This window comes from Branchiostoma lanceolatum, chromosome 9 (assembly GCF_035083965.1).
Source record: "Branchiostoma lanceolatum isolate klBraLanc5 chromosome 9, klBraLanc5.hap2, whole genome shotgun sequence".
NCBI lineage: Eukaryota > Metazoa > Chordata > Leptocardii > Amphioxiformes > Branchiostomatidae > Branchiostoma > Branchiostoma lanceolatum.
This window is the reverse complement of record NC_089730.1, coordinates 17626904-17644558: the sequence shown is the minus strand read 5'-3', so window position 1 is coordinate 17644558 and position 17655 is coordinate 17626904. Positions and strand designations below refer to the sequence as shown.

The window sequence follows — 17655 nt, the reverse complement described above, 5'->3', positions numbered from 1 at the left end:
ATTTAGGTAACCGCGGTGCTTATATTACCGGGCAATCGTCTGGCCGTGTATACTCTCCCAACTACCCTGGACAGTACGGCAACGACGAGTACTGTACATGGACCATAGAAGTCAACACGGGGGAAGGGGTGAAGATGGCACCAGTATCGATTGCTTTGGAGGAAAACTACGACTGGTTAGACGTCTACGAGGGGGCATATGACGATCCCATTTTGTTGGGATCGTACACCGGTAGGCTTATCTCAGTTTTAGCGTCAAATGTCCGATATTCGTTCAATTTAGCTTCCAGCCTGAGGTCATGGCGGCCGTGGGTCACTAAGAACTAACCAATGTCATCCTTTTGCTTCCTTTTTTTTCCTTTTCCATTTTTTTTCTTTTCCGTTCCAGTAATTTAAACCAAGTTCAGGGGCAAGCCAAATAGTGTAACATATGCCCGATTGTCATAAATTCCACACACTCTGTGCATATCATAATTCGAGGAGCTAGCGGCACGTCATAGGGGATATGGAAATGCGAAGTTCAGTTTAAGGAAACGACACAGAAGTGTTTATATTTCATAATTCATAACCTATATTTTATCATGTAAAATTAGTTGATTAAAAAATCACAATTATATTATTCCTAAAGCTTGTCTAATAGTGTAGTATACGTACAATTGCCAGGAATACCAGAAAGTCTATAGCTATTTCTTTTATGTGTCCGCGCACACTCTGTCCGCACCATAACTCCAGGATCAGGCATTCTAGCTATGTCGCCATTCAAAGTGCACCCGGGACAGGGGGTTAACCTTATTCGCTGTCATTTTCTAGTCCCAGGTTTCAGACAGTGACGTTGTATGTTTTTTTAGTCTACCTCCGAAAATAATGAAAATGGTCGCTAGAATTAGAAATGTACAATTTTCAACAACAAAGGTTCCCATGCCTAATTTTCTCAGTGCTTTCTACTTTAACCTCTAAAAATAAGGATGCTTTTACTTATATTCGCATGAAAGCTCATCTGTGTTGGTAGAGTACATATTGGAAATTTTAAACTATAATCCAACACAAAGAAGTTGAACTAACCATAAATTTTCGGCTGGTAACTCCAACCTTCGTCAGATGTTCGAATCACTGCGTTGAACGCCGGGAAGTCGGAGACGTGATGACGTCAGCAGTGAATCGAAGGGGTTTGTGAGGGGCGCGAAGGAGGCGATTTACATCAGGGCTCATCACCCCTCCCTGAACCGCGACGGTGGAAGATTCCGTCTGCCCGCTGCTTTCGATTCACTGCTGACGTCATCACGTCTCCGACTTCCCGGCGTTCAACGCAGTGATTCGAACACTGACGAAGGTTGGAGTTACCAGCCGAAAATTTATGGTTAGTTCAACTTCTTTGTGTTGGATTATAGTTTGAAATTTCCAATATGCTTTTACTTGTGTGTAGATCGGGCCAGGAACAACGTGACCTCTTTTCAAGGTGAGGCAAGTGCAACAACCATGTATCATTGTTATGGACCGATGTTGAGGTCATTGGACACAGATACAGGGAGCCAAGACAGAGATTGTGGACCTACATGGTTTATTCCCTGACCCCCGGGATTCCAACACATAGAATGCCAGCATGGGTCTTTCTCAGAATGAGGCTGCCTTGGACTATTCCACTTTCATGAAGGGGGGGGGGGGTACAATTACTAAATAATGGTCTTACATGTGTCTTAGTGGGTTCATAACATGCCTCCCCTTCCACAATAGGATTGACAAGGTCAATTCGAAGAATGATAAGCAAATTAAGCCACTAAGTTAACTAGTTACAATCTACATATCAAGTATATCGTTACATACAAATTATATCAAACTGCAGTAAACAAGACAGTGTATGTACCTTTGTTCAGAATATGTTGTAAAATAAGACATGGCAAAAACTATTGTGTAGCGATTTGAGTTACTGAGCAACCCCTGGCTAACGAAGAGATCCAGATTGAATGTAGCTCCACAATCTCTGTCTTGGCTCCCTGTATCTGTGTCCAATGACCTCAACATCGGTCCATAACAATCATTACATACAGTTAGACAGTAAATTATGAAAACAATCTGTAGAAGGAAATACAAACAGGTGGATCTTATTGACTGCCCCTAACTCTATAAGGTATCATTTGCATATACAGTCTAGCGGTTATCATCAGCAATCTCTTACAAACTGGTAACATTTTCAACTTCACTTCCATTTTTCTCGGTCTCTTCGTCATCTGGCAAGAATGTTGGATTGCTGGCAGCGTTGGACATCTTGACTTCTACCGCTTCAATGTCCTAAAGAGAGAAAACATAGACTTAGTGCACATGAAGACACAAAAGACTTTGGATGGGGTTACACACACGTATTTCGCAGCCTGGGTCGACTCAGGAGCGTTCCGTTTACACACGGGGCCACGCGAAGTGACTTGGAATGCCCAGCTGCGCCGGCGGTGTGACGACCGCAGCATTACATGCATATGTATCTCGCTTTGACTCCTGACCAACTTGTACAACATGACAGTTCACAATACTTTAAACACATACCGAGAAATTATGGCATAATGAGTCTTTTGATTCAATAAAGAGTGGATTTACTGCAATGAAATTTTTTGTTCTAGTTCGTCTACCGTTTGTGCTTGCTTTCAGGACAGTTTATGGCTTACCTCCTCTCCGGGTGGCACTCCACAGCGCAGCCACGTCAGCCAACTGTTGGTCAGGCAGCAGAAGAATCGGTCGTAAAACGGGATGAACAGCTTCGGGTCCATGTCCTTCGGATCCTGTCGCCCTAAAACCCGAAAGAGGAATTGTCAAGATTAGGAAAAAAAATGATTTTTTTTCAAATTCTTTTCTTGGATAAAATAAGATCTTAGATAAATAATTTTGATATTGATCTGCTTGTACGGCAACGGATCAGTTTGTGTGTGTGTGTGCGTGTATGTGTGTGTGTGTGTGTGTGTGTGTGTGTGTGTGTGTGTGTGTGTGTGTTTGATTCACGGATTTTATAAAGCCTCATGTCTCTATTAAGCAAGTCCATTTACACCAGTACATCCCATTATGTACTTTAGAACTTTTGTCGTCACCAAACTTATAACGCTGGGAACTTCCAAACTGCATCATCACCGATAGAAGGTGATTGTGTCTGTACACTGTATGATCTGGCTTTCCAGACAAAACGCCACCTGGCGGTTGTACTGTATGGATACCTGTTGCAAAGCTCACTATTAGTCCCACGACGACACAAGTCACCGTGGCCAGGGCGCCGAACCAAACGTAAGACAGCTCGTATAACGCTGCTTCAGGTGGACTGGATAAACAAAAAAAATATCAATAAAGGTTTTGAACAAAATGGTCAAATCATCTCCGCGGTAATGTTATTATACAGTTTGTGTGAAGTACAAGAAGATACAGAAGACAAAATAACTTGGCAATGATAATAGCGTATATGGTATCTAGTATAGGTAATATTAGACATTCTTATTTATGCATTTTAAGTAATATGTAACATAGTTAACATAGCATGTTAAGTGACATAGTACTGTAAAACAAACTCATCGACACACACGCGCGCATACATACAAAGATACATTGACCAACATAAATACATTGACACACATGTACACACAAAAAACGAACACGCCAATACGTTAAACACACTTGCATACATGCACGCATGCACACTGTGTGTAAAATGAAGATCTTTCAAATCACTTACTACCCGTTGCCCGCGGCTATAGTGGTGAAACTGTGCTGCGTCATGCTGGTAGACATGGTGGGGCTCGTGGTGAAATTTGCGGTGATGTTTCCGGGAAAGTCTGCGGGACATCCCTCGATCGAGACCGGCGGCATCCATCGAGCCCGCGGCCAAACGATACCGCCCATCCCGACCCAAAGAGTGAGGAAGAGGCTGCTTAAAAGGCCGGCCAGCCCACCCTGTAAAAAACGTGTATATCATCAACTAGTTTTAAAGTAGAAAATAACGCAATGGTCTCCATACATAGCGTTATACTTGAAAAGGGTACATCTTAACATAAATGTCCATCATTGTTTGTAGTTAACAAAATATAGAGTGACGTTTTAGGGTTAGAACAAAAGTAAAGCTGTGTACTAAGGCTGCATTACGATTAAGAGTGTAACGCCTGTGACGTCTACCCGACAAATTGCACTGGAGTACATCCTCAGTAAGCTTGTAACAACAATACCGTGGCATAACGCACGCATCTGTGATACATTTTGGCCATATGTCTGTAGCTTACGACATGTACTTCACAGAAAAATATCTCCATTCGCAGACAGGGCAATAGTTTGCAAAAAAAAAAAACTCAACACTCAGTTACGTTTGGGACCGCATTAATCTCGCAAGAGCGTAACCTAGCGGTAAACTGAAATCATTCACACAAAAATGCGGCATTGTAGAATTTACCCATTTGTTGGCACACGGGAACATCAGGCCGAGCACAAATATCCCGAGCATCGGCCCCCCCACCATGCCGAACAGACTCAGCGCTGCTTGGACCACCGAGCCCAGGAACGAAGCGACGTACGCCATCACGATCATCAAACCGCCGAAAAACATCGCTGGAGGGGAAACATTTTTCGCGGTTCACTTGTAATGTATCGAAGCATAACTGCGAAAGGCAGGGAGATATTTAAGACTCGTATGATATATCACAACCGCTAGGTTGAGCATAATCAACATAGCTATTCTACACCTTAAAATGATTTTAGCTAATAGGCGAAGGCTCAACAATGAAAGTTCTATAAGGATAATTATGACATATTTATCTTTTTTTCTACGAGATAGAGTGTGCGCCGCATTTTTTATTTTATTTTACTTGGTACCAAATGTCCACACTGCTGGGTACATTACTACTGCTAGTTTACAACAATTCTATGAAAGTAAAAATATCTACTCTACGCAATGACACAACTAAACACGAAAACTAGATAGCTGTTTCCGTGACAAGACAGCTGGATTATGTACGGTGCATGCGTTTAACATTAGTAGCACGCACCTAGACCCTTCGATATCCATGTATATTTCTCGTCGCTGAAGTTCGGGAAGCAAGGCTTGACGAAGTCCTCTAGCGCTACGGCGGCCAGCGCGTTCAGTCCCGAGGACATGGTGCTGAGGGCCCCGCTGAACACGCAGGCCGTGAAGAGACCAGGCATGCCCGGGAACTTACTAAGGATGTCCATCACAAAGTACGGCATCATCTGTGGCAGGGACAATGTTAAAACGAGGAGGTTGGTTTAATCTTCATTTTGCTTCAACTTCTTTCCACCCATCTTCTGTTATTAGTTATTGCATCCTCAATTAAAAAACCAATTGTCTAAAAGTAATCGAATTTATGAAGTAACGACCAGTTTTAGATATAGCATAGCACAGAAGCTCGATAAAAGCAATGTGGAAAAGGTTTTGATACGTTGAAAGTCAATGTAGTCACGGTGATTATACAGTTTGCTTCCTGCAGCGTTATTTTGTTTCGGAATATGCGGGACCAGTTTCTAATCTGGTCTCTTTTTAACCACATAAACGCCATGAGCTCGAAATGTAAAAAGAGACACTATGCTACCTGGTCTGAGTTGTCAATAGCTCCAATCGTCTTCGGATCACACATGAAGTAACGCGCGTACATCACCATCCCACTCACGACTGCAAAGGAGATTAGTATAACCAGTCCCAGGATGTTCCAGTAGAGGGCGCTGCAGCACAAGAACGCGGGCGGAAGCATGTTAGCGTCCCTGACTCTGAGGTGGTTGTTCCCACGTGACTATGGCGTCCGCTATTCTGGGCGCTTAAGGTACCAGCAGTTGAGAAGTCAATTTGAATGTGTTTAACCGTAGTTGTTGTAACGTTTGACTCTTTCATGTAACTAGCACAGTAGCTGTGACGCGAACAGATATTTTATAAATATAATGTCACGTTCATTTGTCAGTAACTTTTTTTCATCGATCATAGCTATTCATTCAAGAGTGCTACAACTACATTTTCCCTTACTCTTACTACAAGCCGGTGTGATAACACTGAGCATTTCGATTCCTGTAATCGCAAGACTGTGCTATTACGAACAACATATCATGGTTACGTCATGAAATTCCATGAAATCGAGTCCCGCAAAAACATCAATTTACATTAGCAACACAAACGCGCTAAAACATTGTTAATTGTCCGAACATTAAAGCATTGAAAAGGAGGCTGTATACTCACTTCTGAGCCTGTTTGAGAGAGGGACAGCTGAGATACCGCTGCACCTGTGCCTGGTTAACCCCATACACAGACGCCCAAATGAAGATCCCTCCGATATAGATGCCCCAAGAGGAGTGTCGGATCCTTGGGTCTGGATTAAAGCTGTGTTGACCGAATTAATAAACGTAGATAAGCGACATAAAAAGTCAAAACAATACAAACTGATTAGAGATCAGGAGGGCGATATATCATATCGATACAGTCAGGTTTGTAACTGCATCATCCTTGCTGCAACACCACCATGCGACAAGGAGTGGCAGTGTCAATTATACTGCCATTGAAATCTAGTAGACACACTTTCTTAACTGCCCATTAACACACAAACAGACAATAATACAAACTAGAGGGTTAAAAAACATAAAGGAATAGAAATGCTTGATATCTGAAAACACAGCGCTAAAATTCTGTCCAGCACGTAGCGGGAATAAGACCGTCCTTTCTTGTTTAGCGGGAAGAAGACCGTCCCTTCTTACTTGAAGAACTCCAGCCTCTCTCCCTGTCCATTTATCTCCCAGACGCGGGCTGGTCCCCCGACCTCGATAGTTCCCTGGATGATGACGGCCAGGAACCCCGCCACCATCACTACTACCTGGAACGTGTCTGTCCACATCACAGCCTTCATGCCGCCCTGGAAGGGGAGAAGAGAGAGCTGAGATTTACAAACTGATGCATAATATGTTTCCCTATTTCATACACCTTAGCAACACAATGAAGTTCCAAAAAGCTTTAGACAAACCCTTGATTATAAAGCACATGCATACCTATATCTACACCATCAATAAGAATTCCATGCAATTATTAGACTAGTGCTAGCCTATCACATATAATATATGTGTTTGTAAACTGTGAAATTTTCTGTTGTGACCTGTACTCAACCAATGAGTATATGTGTACAATAAAGGTCTTCATTCAATCGTGAATTAGGAGGTTTATGATAGCAACTGGTCATGTGAAAAAAGGGTTGCGTGAACGAACAAAATGAATACTCTTGTTGAAAAGAAATTTCTGTATTCTGTATAATGTAACTCACCAAAGTTGTGTAGAACGTACACACTACGCCTACTGCTGCAACGGCTCCCCAGAGTGTAAGGCCGGTTACTGGAAGAACAAGAGTTCCACGACCTCATATCTCCATGAACAATTCTATTCATGCAAATGACTTACACAATTGCATAATATATGCTTGGTCATAAACACCTTTATCTAACTTACATATGTTGCAATATTGACAGTCGTATAATTTTCCAATTAGATGAATTATGGTGTTTTTGCATTAATTATGCAAATTAGGAATTTATTTGCATATTTGGTATCTGTTGATGCAAATTAATTCATACTTTCCATAAACTACATATGTTACATGCATTTGAGTCTGATAATGAAAAACACTTGAAATATAGATTTTCCTCATTAGCTATGCAAATTAAGTCACAATAAGCATAATATGCACTTCATTATGTATATCTCTGTCTAAGCTACCTGCATACTAAGTATCATATTGACAATCCTATAATTTTCCAATTTAGATGAGATACGGTGTTTTGCATTAATTATGCAAATTAGGAAATTATTTGCATAATTGGTATCTGTTGATGATCCCCTTCCCATAAACTACATAAGGTACATGTATTTGAGTCTTATAATGGAAAACACTGCACATATAGATTTTCCTCATTAGCTATGCAAATTAAGTCCCTATTAGCATAATTTGCACTTCATTGTGTACATCTCTGTCTAAGCTACTTGCATAATAAATATCATGGAAATCCATCGTTCCTTTGTTCAGTTATTCTCCTTAGAAGATTTTTACAAAAACGCCCCTGCAGTTCCAGAGGAAGCTGCTAGGGGGCCCAAACCTACACCACTTCTTTATTACATCACAAGCTATCTGCCACCCAAAAATCAAGACCACAGCACGTCCAGGTCAAAAGATACAAAAATTGAATTTCTACTGCAGTACCAAGGTCACATACCAGGGGGCCCAAAATTGACCTTGAACTTCGGCTTCACAACACCTGCCCACATACCAAATATCATCGTAATCCATCTAGAGGTTCTTGAGTTATGCTGACTACAGTAGTGCGGAAACACAAACAGACAAACACACACACAGACACACCCAAAACAATATCTCCATTTTTCATGGAGATAAAAAGAGCATGCTGCATGCTTAAACATGAAGGATGTAAATCAAATTTGAAGTTGTGGTGCAATGACTTCGATCAATTTCCATCACAACAATATTTTCTTTATCTATGTGAAATGCGTGCTGTCCCATTAACAAATATTCTACCTGAACATCATTTGCTTTCAGGGTAATTACATGTATGTCCTATTTCGATGTGGGTTTTATTTCCTCCTAAAACATGTTACATGTTATGGTAATGTGTGCGTTTGTCTGTTCGTGGTTTTATACTCACCCGCGTTGAGAGCCAATGAGGGCGTGTACAGAACAAGCCCCATGTACACCAGCTGTAGCAAGAAAATAGAAGTAAAGAAAAAAAGACGAATATATAATTTTTTCCCAAAATCAAAAATTGAAATACTACAAGTTGTTGCCAACAATTGTAACGAAGAAACTGACTTGTAGTTTTACAATGTCCTTTAAATTCTTATCGAAAATTAAATCCAATCAGAAATTATGTGATGATGTTAACTATGTGCAACTCTCAATGGTTTCTAACATTTTCTTCTATTTGAAATTGTTATTTTTGAAAGTATCTTGTTAACTGCTTATCTGTCAACTCACCATGTTCACCATAAACACTACTGTAGTAAGTAACCGGACAGGCTTGGAGAAACGTATTTCTAGATACTGGACATGCATGAAGAAAAGAAAGATTGTTATCTGCAATGTGAAATCAAAATATCATGGTATCATCTTACTCAATGTTAAAATCGTTGATTTTACAACAGAGTAGTTATGAATTCTCAAAGGCCATTAAGAATTTACATGGTATTTTCATATACAATAACGTTGTAGGGACGTTTTCAATTAGATACATTTTATAATTCTAGAGGTTAAAACTCGATACCTATATCTGGAGTACTGAAGGCTCCGTCCCTAGGCCATGTGGTACCGGGTGTTGCCAAAAATAAGGGATCTAAAACTGCTACAAAAGAGTGGGAAAATTGTACAAATGACCAGACCTCATAGGTGCTTGTCAGTCCGAGATTGTAAAAAGTCGGCACGAATAGCCTCGCTACCACCACCATGGCTAAGGCGTCTGCCACCGCGAAGTTCCAGAACATGGTGCCGTTATTGTACACCTCCGCCGGGGTACCCAGCACCGTGATGGCGGAGATGAACGAGGCTAGTAGGGACATGGTCACGGGCACTATGGACATGGACTGGAAGGAAAAGAACAAGGTGCGTCATTCCATTATCTATATCGTTTACTTCATTTGTAACATTTATTTGGCTTGTTTTATGTTAGTCTTCAGTTTGTCATATTACCTTGAAGTACATTGCTTCGCACTTTTATCATTATTGTCCCAAAGCTGTTTTGCATCTTTTATATTTTGTTACTTAATATGTATGTTTTGACTATGTATGCCTGCTGGGCATATTGAAAACCGCCCTTGTGGCGATATGTTTGACCCTGGGTAAATGAATACAAATAATGAAATAACTGAATTTCGAAGGTTAGACATCTTTTCTGGGAGTAAGGTACGCCAAAAAATGACGAAAGGTATTCGCCGTAGTGTATGCTGCCTGAAACGTCTCGCCGCTTCCAAAATCATATCCAGTTGCTTGAGTAACTGTGTTTTGTTTTTGTTATTTTTTTTTCGTCTTAAGATAAAACAAGCTCCTTATGGGTATCCTAACGCCAATACATCTGTTGGTGTAGCCTTAAGTTGATACTTTTTGCATGTCTACAACATTGGAGTAGAGACAAACCAGCCAATCCTCCAAATATCCGAATATATAGTTGACACTGTGACTCATGTTTTATCTAGGATCAAATCAACCATTGCTACAGATATCCTATTGCACAATTGCCGTCATCCAAATATGCTAAAACAAATTAACGAGCTAGAGTTCCACGACCCCACATTTTGTAGTGACATGTCGAAGCTGTATCACATGTATTATGCAAACAAGTACCTCATTTGCATGAATTATATCTCATGATACATTTTTCACTAGGAACAGACTAGTTCTAAAAGGTAGAGGTCACTGACCTTGTCTGCCATCAGGAACTCCTTCTGTGTGCGTTGCTTACCGCCCGTGCATGCGTAGTAGAGTCCTATTCCTGCCGAGACGCAAAGCATGACGGCAAACACCACGTAGTCCCAGACACCGAAGTATCGCACCTCGGTCGCCATGGTAACTCAGCACTGTCGGAACATTTCAAGCAACAAAAGATCTTCACACATTAAGTCATTCTCAAAGCTTATGGTGTCTTGATGATTTTATATAGTTATTATAATTTAGCAGAGATATGGGGTATTTTGCACAAATCACAGCATACTATAATGTCATCTGACATATTGGGTAGGGGGGCAAACAAACAAAGAAACAAACAGACAAATGATATCAGGAGCTTTGAATTACAGTTTGTTTTTTTTTCTTTTCAAACGTAACTTTCTTATAACATCCATATGCATTCAGATGATAGATGCCTCGAATGGCTGAACAAAATACAAAATAGTATGGAATCTAGACCCTGATATGACTCGGCAAAACGTTAATTTTCTGTGGTAGTAAATAGACCCGGTAAGAGGGAGTGGCATATCAACGAATTTACATATCGGTTGGTTACATTCGGCATGGGGCGTCGTTCACAATTGAGGTTGTGACAATATCAGCAGCCGAAAGTATGTGAGGCAGCGTAACGTCAGGCATGTTGTTGGTTGAGGTTTGTTCGACACATAAACGACTCTCCCCAAAATGTTCTCAGTTTGCGATCGTACGACTAATGTGACTGGACACAAACATTTGAATTGTGGCTTGCAAGTTTCATATTTCCTTCCATGCCAAGTCTAGCTAAGATTATAACTATTTCAGCATTTTGACACGAATATTTAAGATTGTCGGCAAACAACAACAAAATATAACTCACGTTTCTCTGCACGTAAAACACAAGCACACACCCGATCTTTGCCCTAAGCAATCACTGCCTATTTATTTTGTACTTAAGCACACCACATGTTGAGACCCTGATACCCCTAGTGCCTATGTATCGTTGGGTAAACAAGCAAAACTTGAGAGATACACGCATATATAGCTGAAACTTCCCAGGAAAAATTATTATCTTATGTGCAATAAGAAGCTTATTCATGAAAAACGTCAGTTGCTTTTAATACGTACAAATTGGAAGAATGGAAAATAAAATGCTGTCAATTTCACCAGTATTTCTCACCTAAAGCGTCGGCAGAAAATCGCCGTCTTCGTCTGGTGGATCTCTCAGGTAAATCCAAACTGTGACTGTCTTTAAACGAGGTCGAGTTTTTGCGTCGAGCCAGGAGACCAAAAGATTTCGTGACGATGTTAGCATAAGGCATCGGACGACAAACTTTAAAATGTGAGTCTTATGTACATATGGTTAATCATTTTCAAATGGCAATTACTTGCTTGAGGTTATGTAATTACACAATCGCAGGGTACGTATTGCTGCATGACAGGTACCAGTATACCCCCCCCCCTAAGCCAAAAGGTTATGTTTTCCTAACAGTCCGTTAACTTTTAAAAGGGAGGCGATTTATAACACTGGCGTGAAGCTAGGAATCTCTAATATCTTGCTTCCCACCATCGGCTTAGGAATTAAAAAAATGGCTACAATAAAGACTCACAGGTTCTCGTTTCCAAATCCCTATTGCTAGCAGTCCCCGATGCTGTGCCCTCGAGCTCGTTCTACACCTCCTCGACACGTGCAAGATAACTAGTTCGGCCTGGGAACCTCCCCTCGGATGGGATATAGCGCCAGAGGCCCCTGGTAACTGTAGAATACAAACATGTACAAACAAACAAAAGAAGACCCTGTCAAATACGCCATACAATTAGTTTAACGTCAGTAAGTCAATACAATATTTAGGAGAGTCTTAGATGGATCGGGCAAAATTCAGCTGTTGTGTGACGGTTCAAATAAATGATGAGCAGTCTTTTATGTCTTTTGTCGGCGGCTTTTTTTTGTGATAGCCTCGCCAAAAACCATTCGCCCCGTTCGGCAAATGTGACTCCGCCTTGAGTAGACAGTCTTATCGAGTCGTCTTGTAAAGTGGGTCGTAAAGATAATTCAACCTTACTTGGAACCAAGCTTCCTATAACTGTTCACTTATTGTTGTAGATAATTTTTTTAAAGTCAGCTCGCATGATCTCCAAGCACATGTTAGCGTGGAATATCGGGATTTTTTCTACCGTGCGGGTGTGTAGGAGTCAATGTCATGATAAGACTTGGTTTGCCAAATGGGGTATTTCGCCTGCGTCGAGCTGTTGTATATGACATATATTGTCTCAGGATGAGATTAGAAAGTCTCAGCTTGCTGACCCGACTTTGGCTTAACTTCTTGACAATGTTATACTTGTACGTAGGTCAATCATTTTGTATCCAATTGTTTGTTGTTGGCATTGTATAGTTGTAAAAGACCTTACGAAAGTCGCTGTGCTTTTGTCGTGTCAATAAAGATTTCCTATATTGTTGCGGTTGCAGGATTTATTAGGTAAGGGTTAAGGCTTACTGTTTGTGTCGCTCGGGTTAGCATTGGTCTCTACAGCGCGACCCATTATCTCAAAAATTCACTCAGATTTCTGATTTGAAATCAATAAGGCAGTTTAATTCGCTTCTCATCCCTCGGGTATAGTGGAAATCCCCAAGCAGTGTCGGGCTAGTTATTTGGCAGGTGGCAATTATTTGGCGTGACACAGGATCAATACTTCTCCTTGACCCTGAACTTAGGATGAAGATTCTATCACGAGAATCACATGTTGATACTAGAACGGAAACTGCACAAAAAAACAGACTTTTTAACGCAACAATTTTTTCATCATCATCAGGTCGTGAGAAGTTCAAGGCGTTCAAGGCCTTTTTTTCATCACAGAAGAGAAGAGTCCGCTCAATCATTACCATTTTGAATGAATTCTATACTGAATGAAATGTTTAACCTACGGATCTAGATAAATGGCATCAATATCTTTTGGGGGCGTTCGGGCCAGACACCTGTTCGGGAAAGTCCGGAAGACAACTGGCTTCGGGGAAGTTTGGAAGGGGACAGGCTTCGGGAATGTCCGTAAGAGCACCGGCTTCGGGGAAGTTCGGGAGACCACCATGGCGTTTAATGGAAGATGACTTTTTACGATCATTGCTAAGAATGTTATACAGTCGATGACGTTTCTATGGACGAATTTATGTTTGTATGTATGTATGTATGTATGTATGTATGTATGTATGTATGTATGTATGTATGTATGTATATATGTATGTATGTGGACAATACAACTCAGGAAGTTGATTAGTGGATAACAACCACCTCATACGGCCTCAAAACGGCTATTGGACTAGCTTAACCTTTTACAGTGTCGTTTTAGACTGGAAGTATAAATTGTCCTGTTTAAGTCATCAGCGTTTCCAAAACTTTATTTAGTGTTTGCAATTGATGCCACAACTAAAAATCAACATTAGTTGTCGCCATTATACCAAGTGTTGGGTGGGACATGTGGTGTTTTCTTCATTGAATTTTGTAAACAATCTTCTTAAATGTGTCACGTATTTACTTTCTTATCTAGATAGATCACTTGCAATTGTTTGCGTTGGTCCGAATGGTAGTAATCCATATTATGAGTGACACAGTCTTAGTTGAACCAACACCTCTGGTTGGGGTTGTTGAAGACATTTAGATCGGGCGTTAACAGGTTCAACCGGAGGCCCTGTCTCAAAGTTAGCGTCACACTGCCCGAACGACCTCTGACCTAATTTGTTGATGGCCAGATGGCAGCCAAATTCCATACTTACCAGCTGACATTCAACCTTTCTACATAAATGCGCCGGATGAGTCATTTGTGAACATCGGTCGATCTCTTAAACAGATACGCAGTGATCAAAGGAAAACAACGACGGTATAGCTGCCGAAAGTGTCTCTTACTTAGGCACTCATGGATAGATGACATAGATCAGACGTGCTATTTTCCTGCTGTATGACGCAGGCTTGACCAATGATCGCACGTTTCAATTTGAGCTGAACCGTTATGTACACTGTCCGAAAACTAGGACACCCAGATAACAAAACCACGTGCCTGTCACGGGTGAACAATTAAAGACGACGCAAGAAGAATACTTACATTCATCGACTTAACTGAGCCTAAGAACCAGTCACCGGTTTTGAAGCTCTCTAGCTCAAACATTTTTCGTGGCATTGACAGCAATATCGGACTGTGTTTGATTTTTGCTACATAGGACTAGTTTTTCCTTCAACAGGAAAGGTGACCTTTGGAGTCTGTTGAAGAAAGTTGACAATAAGATTGCGTCCAGGTGTCGGCGTGTTACATCATACAAGCGACATCTATAACAGGTAAGGCTTTAAGAAGATTTATAGCCATGTTATGATGAAGTACTATTCTCAAGCCTGTGGTATCTACAACTTAAGACAACCGATTGGACTTGAAGAATAATAAGACCTTGTAAGTGATTGGTGACGTCTTACGATGATAAACCAGAGGTGTTTGTTGGATAGTCGTGCGTGTGAGGTACATAATTCAGATGTCTTGTTACGGAAACACGGTGGTTGGATTATGGCACAGCCTTCCTGAAAATCATACGACGGTCTACGATGAAAGTTAGTGCACCGTAGACAATGCAACATATCAAGAAAGCGTCACCATGCAGTCTTATTCGGTTTGGTGTTTCGTGGCCTAGAATTATTCTATACAGCAAATATTATCTTCGCGTTAAATATTGATTTAAAAATACAGTTGGTTCGTTTAGCTGTTGACTTTCTGTACGTAAGTTGCATCTAAAAGATGCTATGATTTTTCTAAAACGTACAGAAATCTGTACTCTATATAGCAAAATCTATGGGAAACAAAACGTTTCAATTTTGCAATAATCTGATATTGTACCAAATTTCCATACTGCAGAAATAGTTGCCTTAATGTTTAAGAACCGTTTACTTTGCTTAAGAATCTGGAAGAGTTTGAAATTAGCAGTCATTACAGCAATAAAGACGCCGAACTCCACGCAAATATCGTGCGATATCAGCAGGCCAAAGGTCATCGGGCGAAAGCAGGTCAAAGGTTAGTGTCACATATACAGGACATCTCAACTGGTCAGAAGGGCAGCTGCGGACTTAGGTTTACACCTTGCACTCTCGGCATGTGAAAAATTAATCATCATGGCATTACGTTTGCATCATTTGGCACATCGTCTATTCTATGTTTAATTCAAGGAGCAGTGTGCTTTCTCCCAAATGATTATGTCGCCAACTTGCACTTTCTGTATTCTTTTTTTTATACATTGTTCATATTGCAATTAGCCCTCGGGTAAGAACTTACAAATAAAACTCATAGTAATAGTCGACGAAGTTAATTTAAGAATTCATTAATTCAGATATCTTAACCTTACCGGGTCTTTTGAATTTAAAAGAATCAAACATTCGTTCTTGCTGCTATCAAGTCAAAACCGTTTAGTAAAGTATCTGAAAGTCATTTTGTGAGATCTTGACCAACAATTGCATTATGGCCTTGACCCACTTATCGGACATATACCTGCTGACCCACATGGTCGGTGCACGTGTTGACATACTTTCAACGACCTTTTGCCCAATTTGTAAGTCGCCTGAAGGTCGCTGAATTTCGAATATCTCCGTGTGTTGGCATGTTTTCCTCATTGAAATCGAGCATTAGCCTGATACATTGGGTGGGGCTCAGTGAACTGCTAACATTGGCCGCTGCATCAAAGTCGCTCATTGAGATGACACTGTATTGCAGTCAAAAACGTATTTTCAAAGCTCACAGTTTCGTCGGACAAGCTATTTTCCCGTTGGGTGGAGAAGGTTCTACCGAGGAACGGTTGTAGCACAGTAAACAGTGGACGTACTACTCTACATCCAATCTAGTCCGTTCAAAGGTCGGCTACTGACCTAATATTTGAACTTAATTTGAATATCCTTCCACTGGAAATTAGGTCGTTGCCATGCTTAACGAATAAAGGCATTAGTGTTCTTTATTAAACAAAATTGTTTTGAAGTCATAAACTAGAATTTTGCCACATCACGTTTAAGGCAACCTGGAATTACCTAACAAATAACTAATTAAAGCCTACCGCTCCAGCGCCGACGGGCAGACAACATTAGCGCCAGCATTCAAGCTCTTCTAGAGTTGGGGACGTCCCTCGGATAGGACGTTAAATGGAGGTCCCGTGTTTGAGGAGAGTCACACCTTGAGCACGTCAAAGAACCCACCACATCTTTCGAAAAAGAGCAGGGGCATGCCCCGGTGTGAGTGGACCAAAAACATTCCGGCCTAAATGGGGTAGGGAATTTCCCGAGCAGCCTTCGTAACCCCTGCTTCACCTAATGGGTCAGTGAAGTCAATACTTGTCTCGAGCATTGATATTTCTGACCTAGGTGAAGAGATGCTGCTACAGTAACATTTGAGCCGACTTTCTTCGTAAATCGATGGCAACATCAGGCTCTTACGAATTGATTAAAAAAAACAAAACAGGAGCTAGTTAACTCATTAGCATCAACCTTGTATTGACTTTGTTTATTTTCCCTATTTGACTCTCTAAAATTGTCCTAACTATAGTTGCATGTCAATTCAAAATTCGTAGATAAAAAAACTGCTGTTCGGCAAATATTCCCAGTGTATACTTACATGTGTGCAATTTCTTTAGTTTCAGCATGGGACTAGTCGAAGCCATCCACCCAACCCTAGGGACCATAGACTACAAACAACCGAGAGTCAAGCTGGTCTTCATCGGCGGTTCTTTGCTGTTCTTCGCGGCCGTGTTTATGGTCTGCGCCCTCGCTAGCTACGCGATAAAAACCTACCGCAACTTACGATCACGGGAAAAGGTTTGTTACCTCCGTGAATGAGGTTTTGTTTTCTTGTTTGTTTTCTTGTGTGTCTGTAGTTATTTGAATGAAGTAAAGTTACGGATAGGAGGAAAGATTGTGTAAGCGATCACACTGACAGGATGTGAAAGTCTACTTGGAGGTCAAAATAAGTTCCCTGCAAGCATGCAGGAAGTAGTGAATTTTGTGGAGGAGGTTTTGAAAAAGGAGGTACTGTTGCTGGGCTATCTTTTTTATGCTTTAGAAATGATTCATTTCCATATGCTACATGCTGTCACGTTAACCGTAGAGTAACAGAAAGTGATGTGAAGTTATCTAAAAGACTTACGTCTATGACTAGTAAACTGAAATTAAATAAGACATATGATGAACTCAACATCTTCCTTTTCTGGCAAGAAACTGTTGTTG

General features: G+C 40.9%; 1 protein-coding gene across 1 annotated transcript; it reads right to left on the bottom strand.

Annotated features, from left to right (window-relative positions):
- Positions 1-1935: 1935 nt before the first annotated feature.
- On the bottom strand, positions 1936-11773 carry LOC136442632 (sodium-coupled monocarboxylate transporter 1-like). The gene is made up of 15 exons (XM_066439577.1): positions 11604-11773; positions 10423-10578; positions 9388-9588; positions 8987-9052; positions 8658-8709; positions 7268-7335; positions 6711-6865; positions 6199-6339; positions 5564-5693; positions 5003-5204; positions 4411-4565; positions 3703-3920; positions 3194-3294; positions 2654-2775; positions 1936-2285 (listed from the first exon to the last, which is right to left on the bottom strand). Exons 2-15 carry the CDS (start codon positions 10564-10566, stop codon positions 2169-2171), a joined length of 1872 nt encoding a protein of 623 aa, XP_066295674.1. The 5' UTR covers positions 10567-10578; positions 11604-11773; the 3' UTR covers positions 1936-2168.
- Positions 11774-17655: the final 5882 nt, after the last annotated feature.

Bases quoted from the DNA above. Each gene is read 5' to 3' on its own strand.
- LOC136442632 (XM_066439577.1), bottom strand. From the start codon at position 10,566: ATGGCGACCGAGGTGCGATACTTCGGTGTCTGGGACTACGTGGTGTTT. The intron at 8,710-8,986 runs GTGAGTTGACAG...TTCTTGCTACAG, and splicing joins TAGTGTTTATGGTGAACATG to CTGGTGTACATGGGGCTTGT. The intron at 4,566-5,002 runs GTGCGTGCTACT...TTTCCCCTCCAG, and splicing joins ATGGATATCGAAGGGTCTAG to CGATGTTTTTCGGCGGTTTG.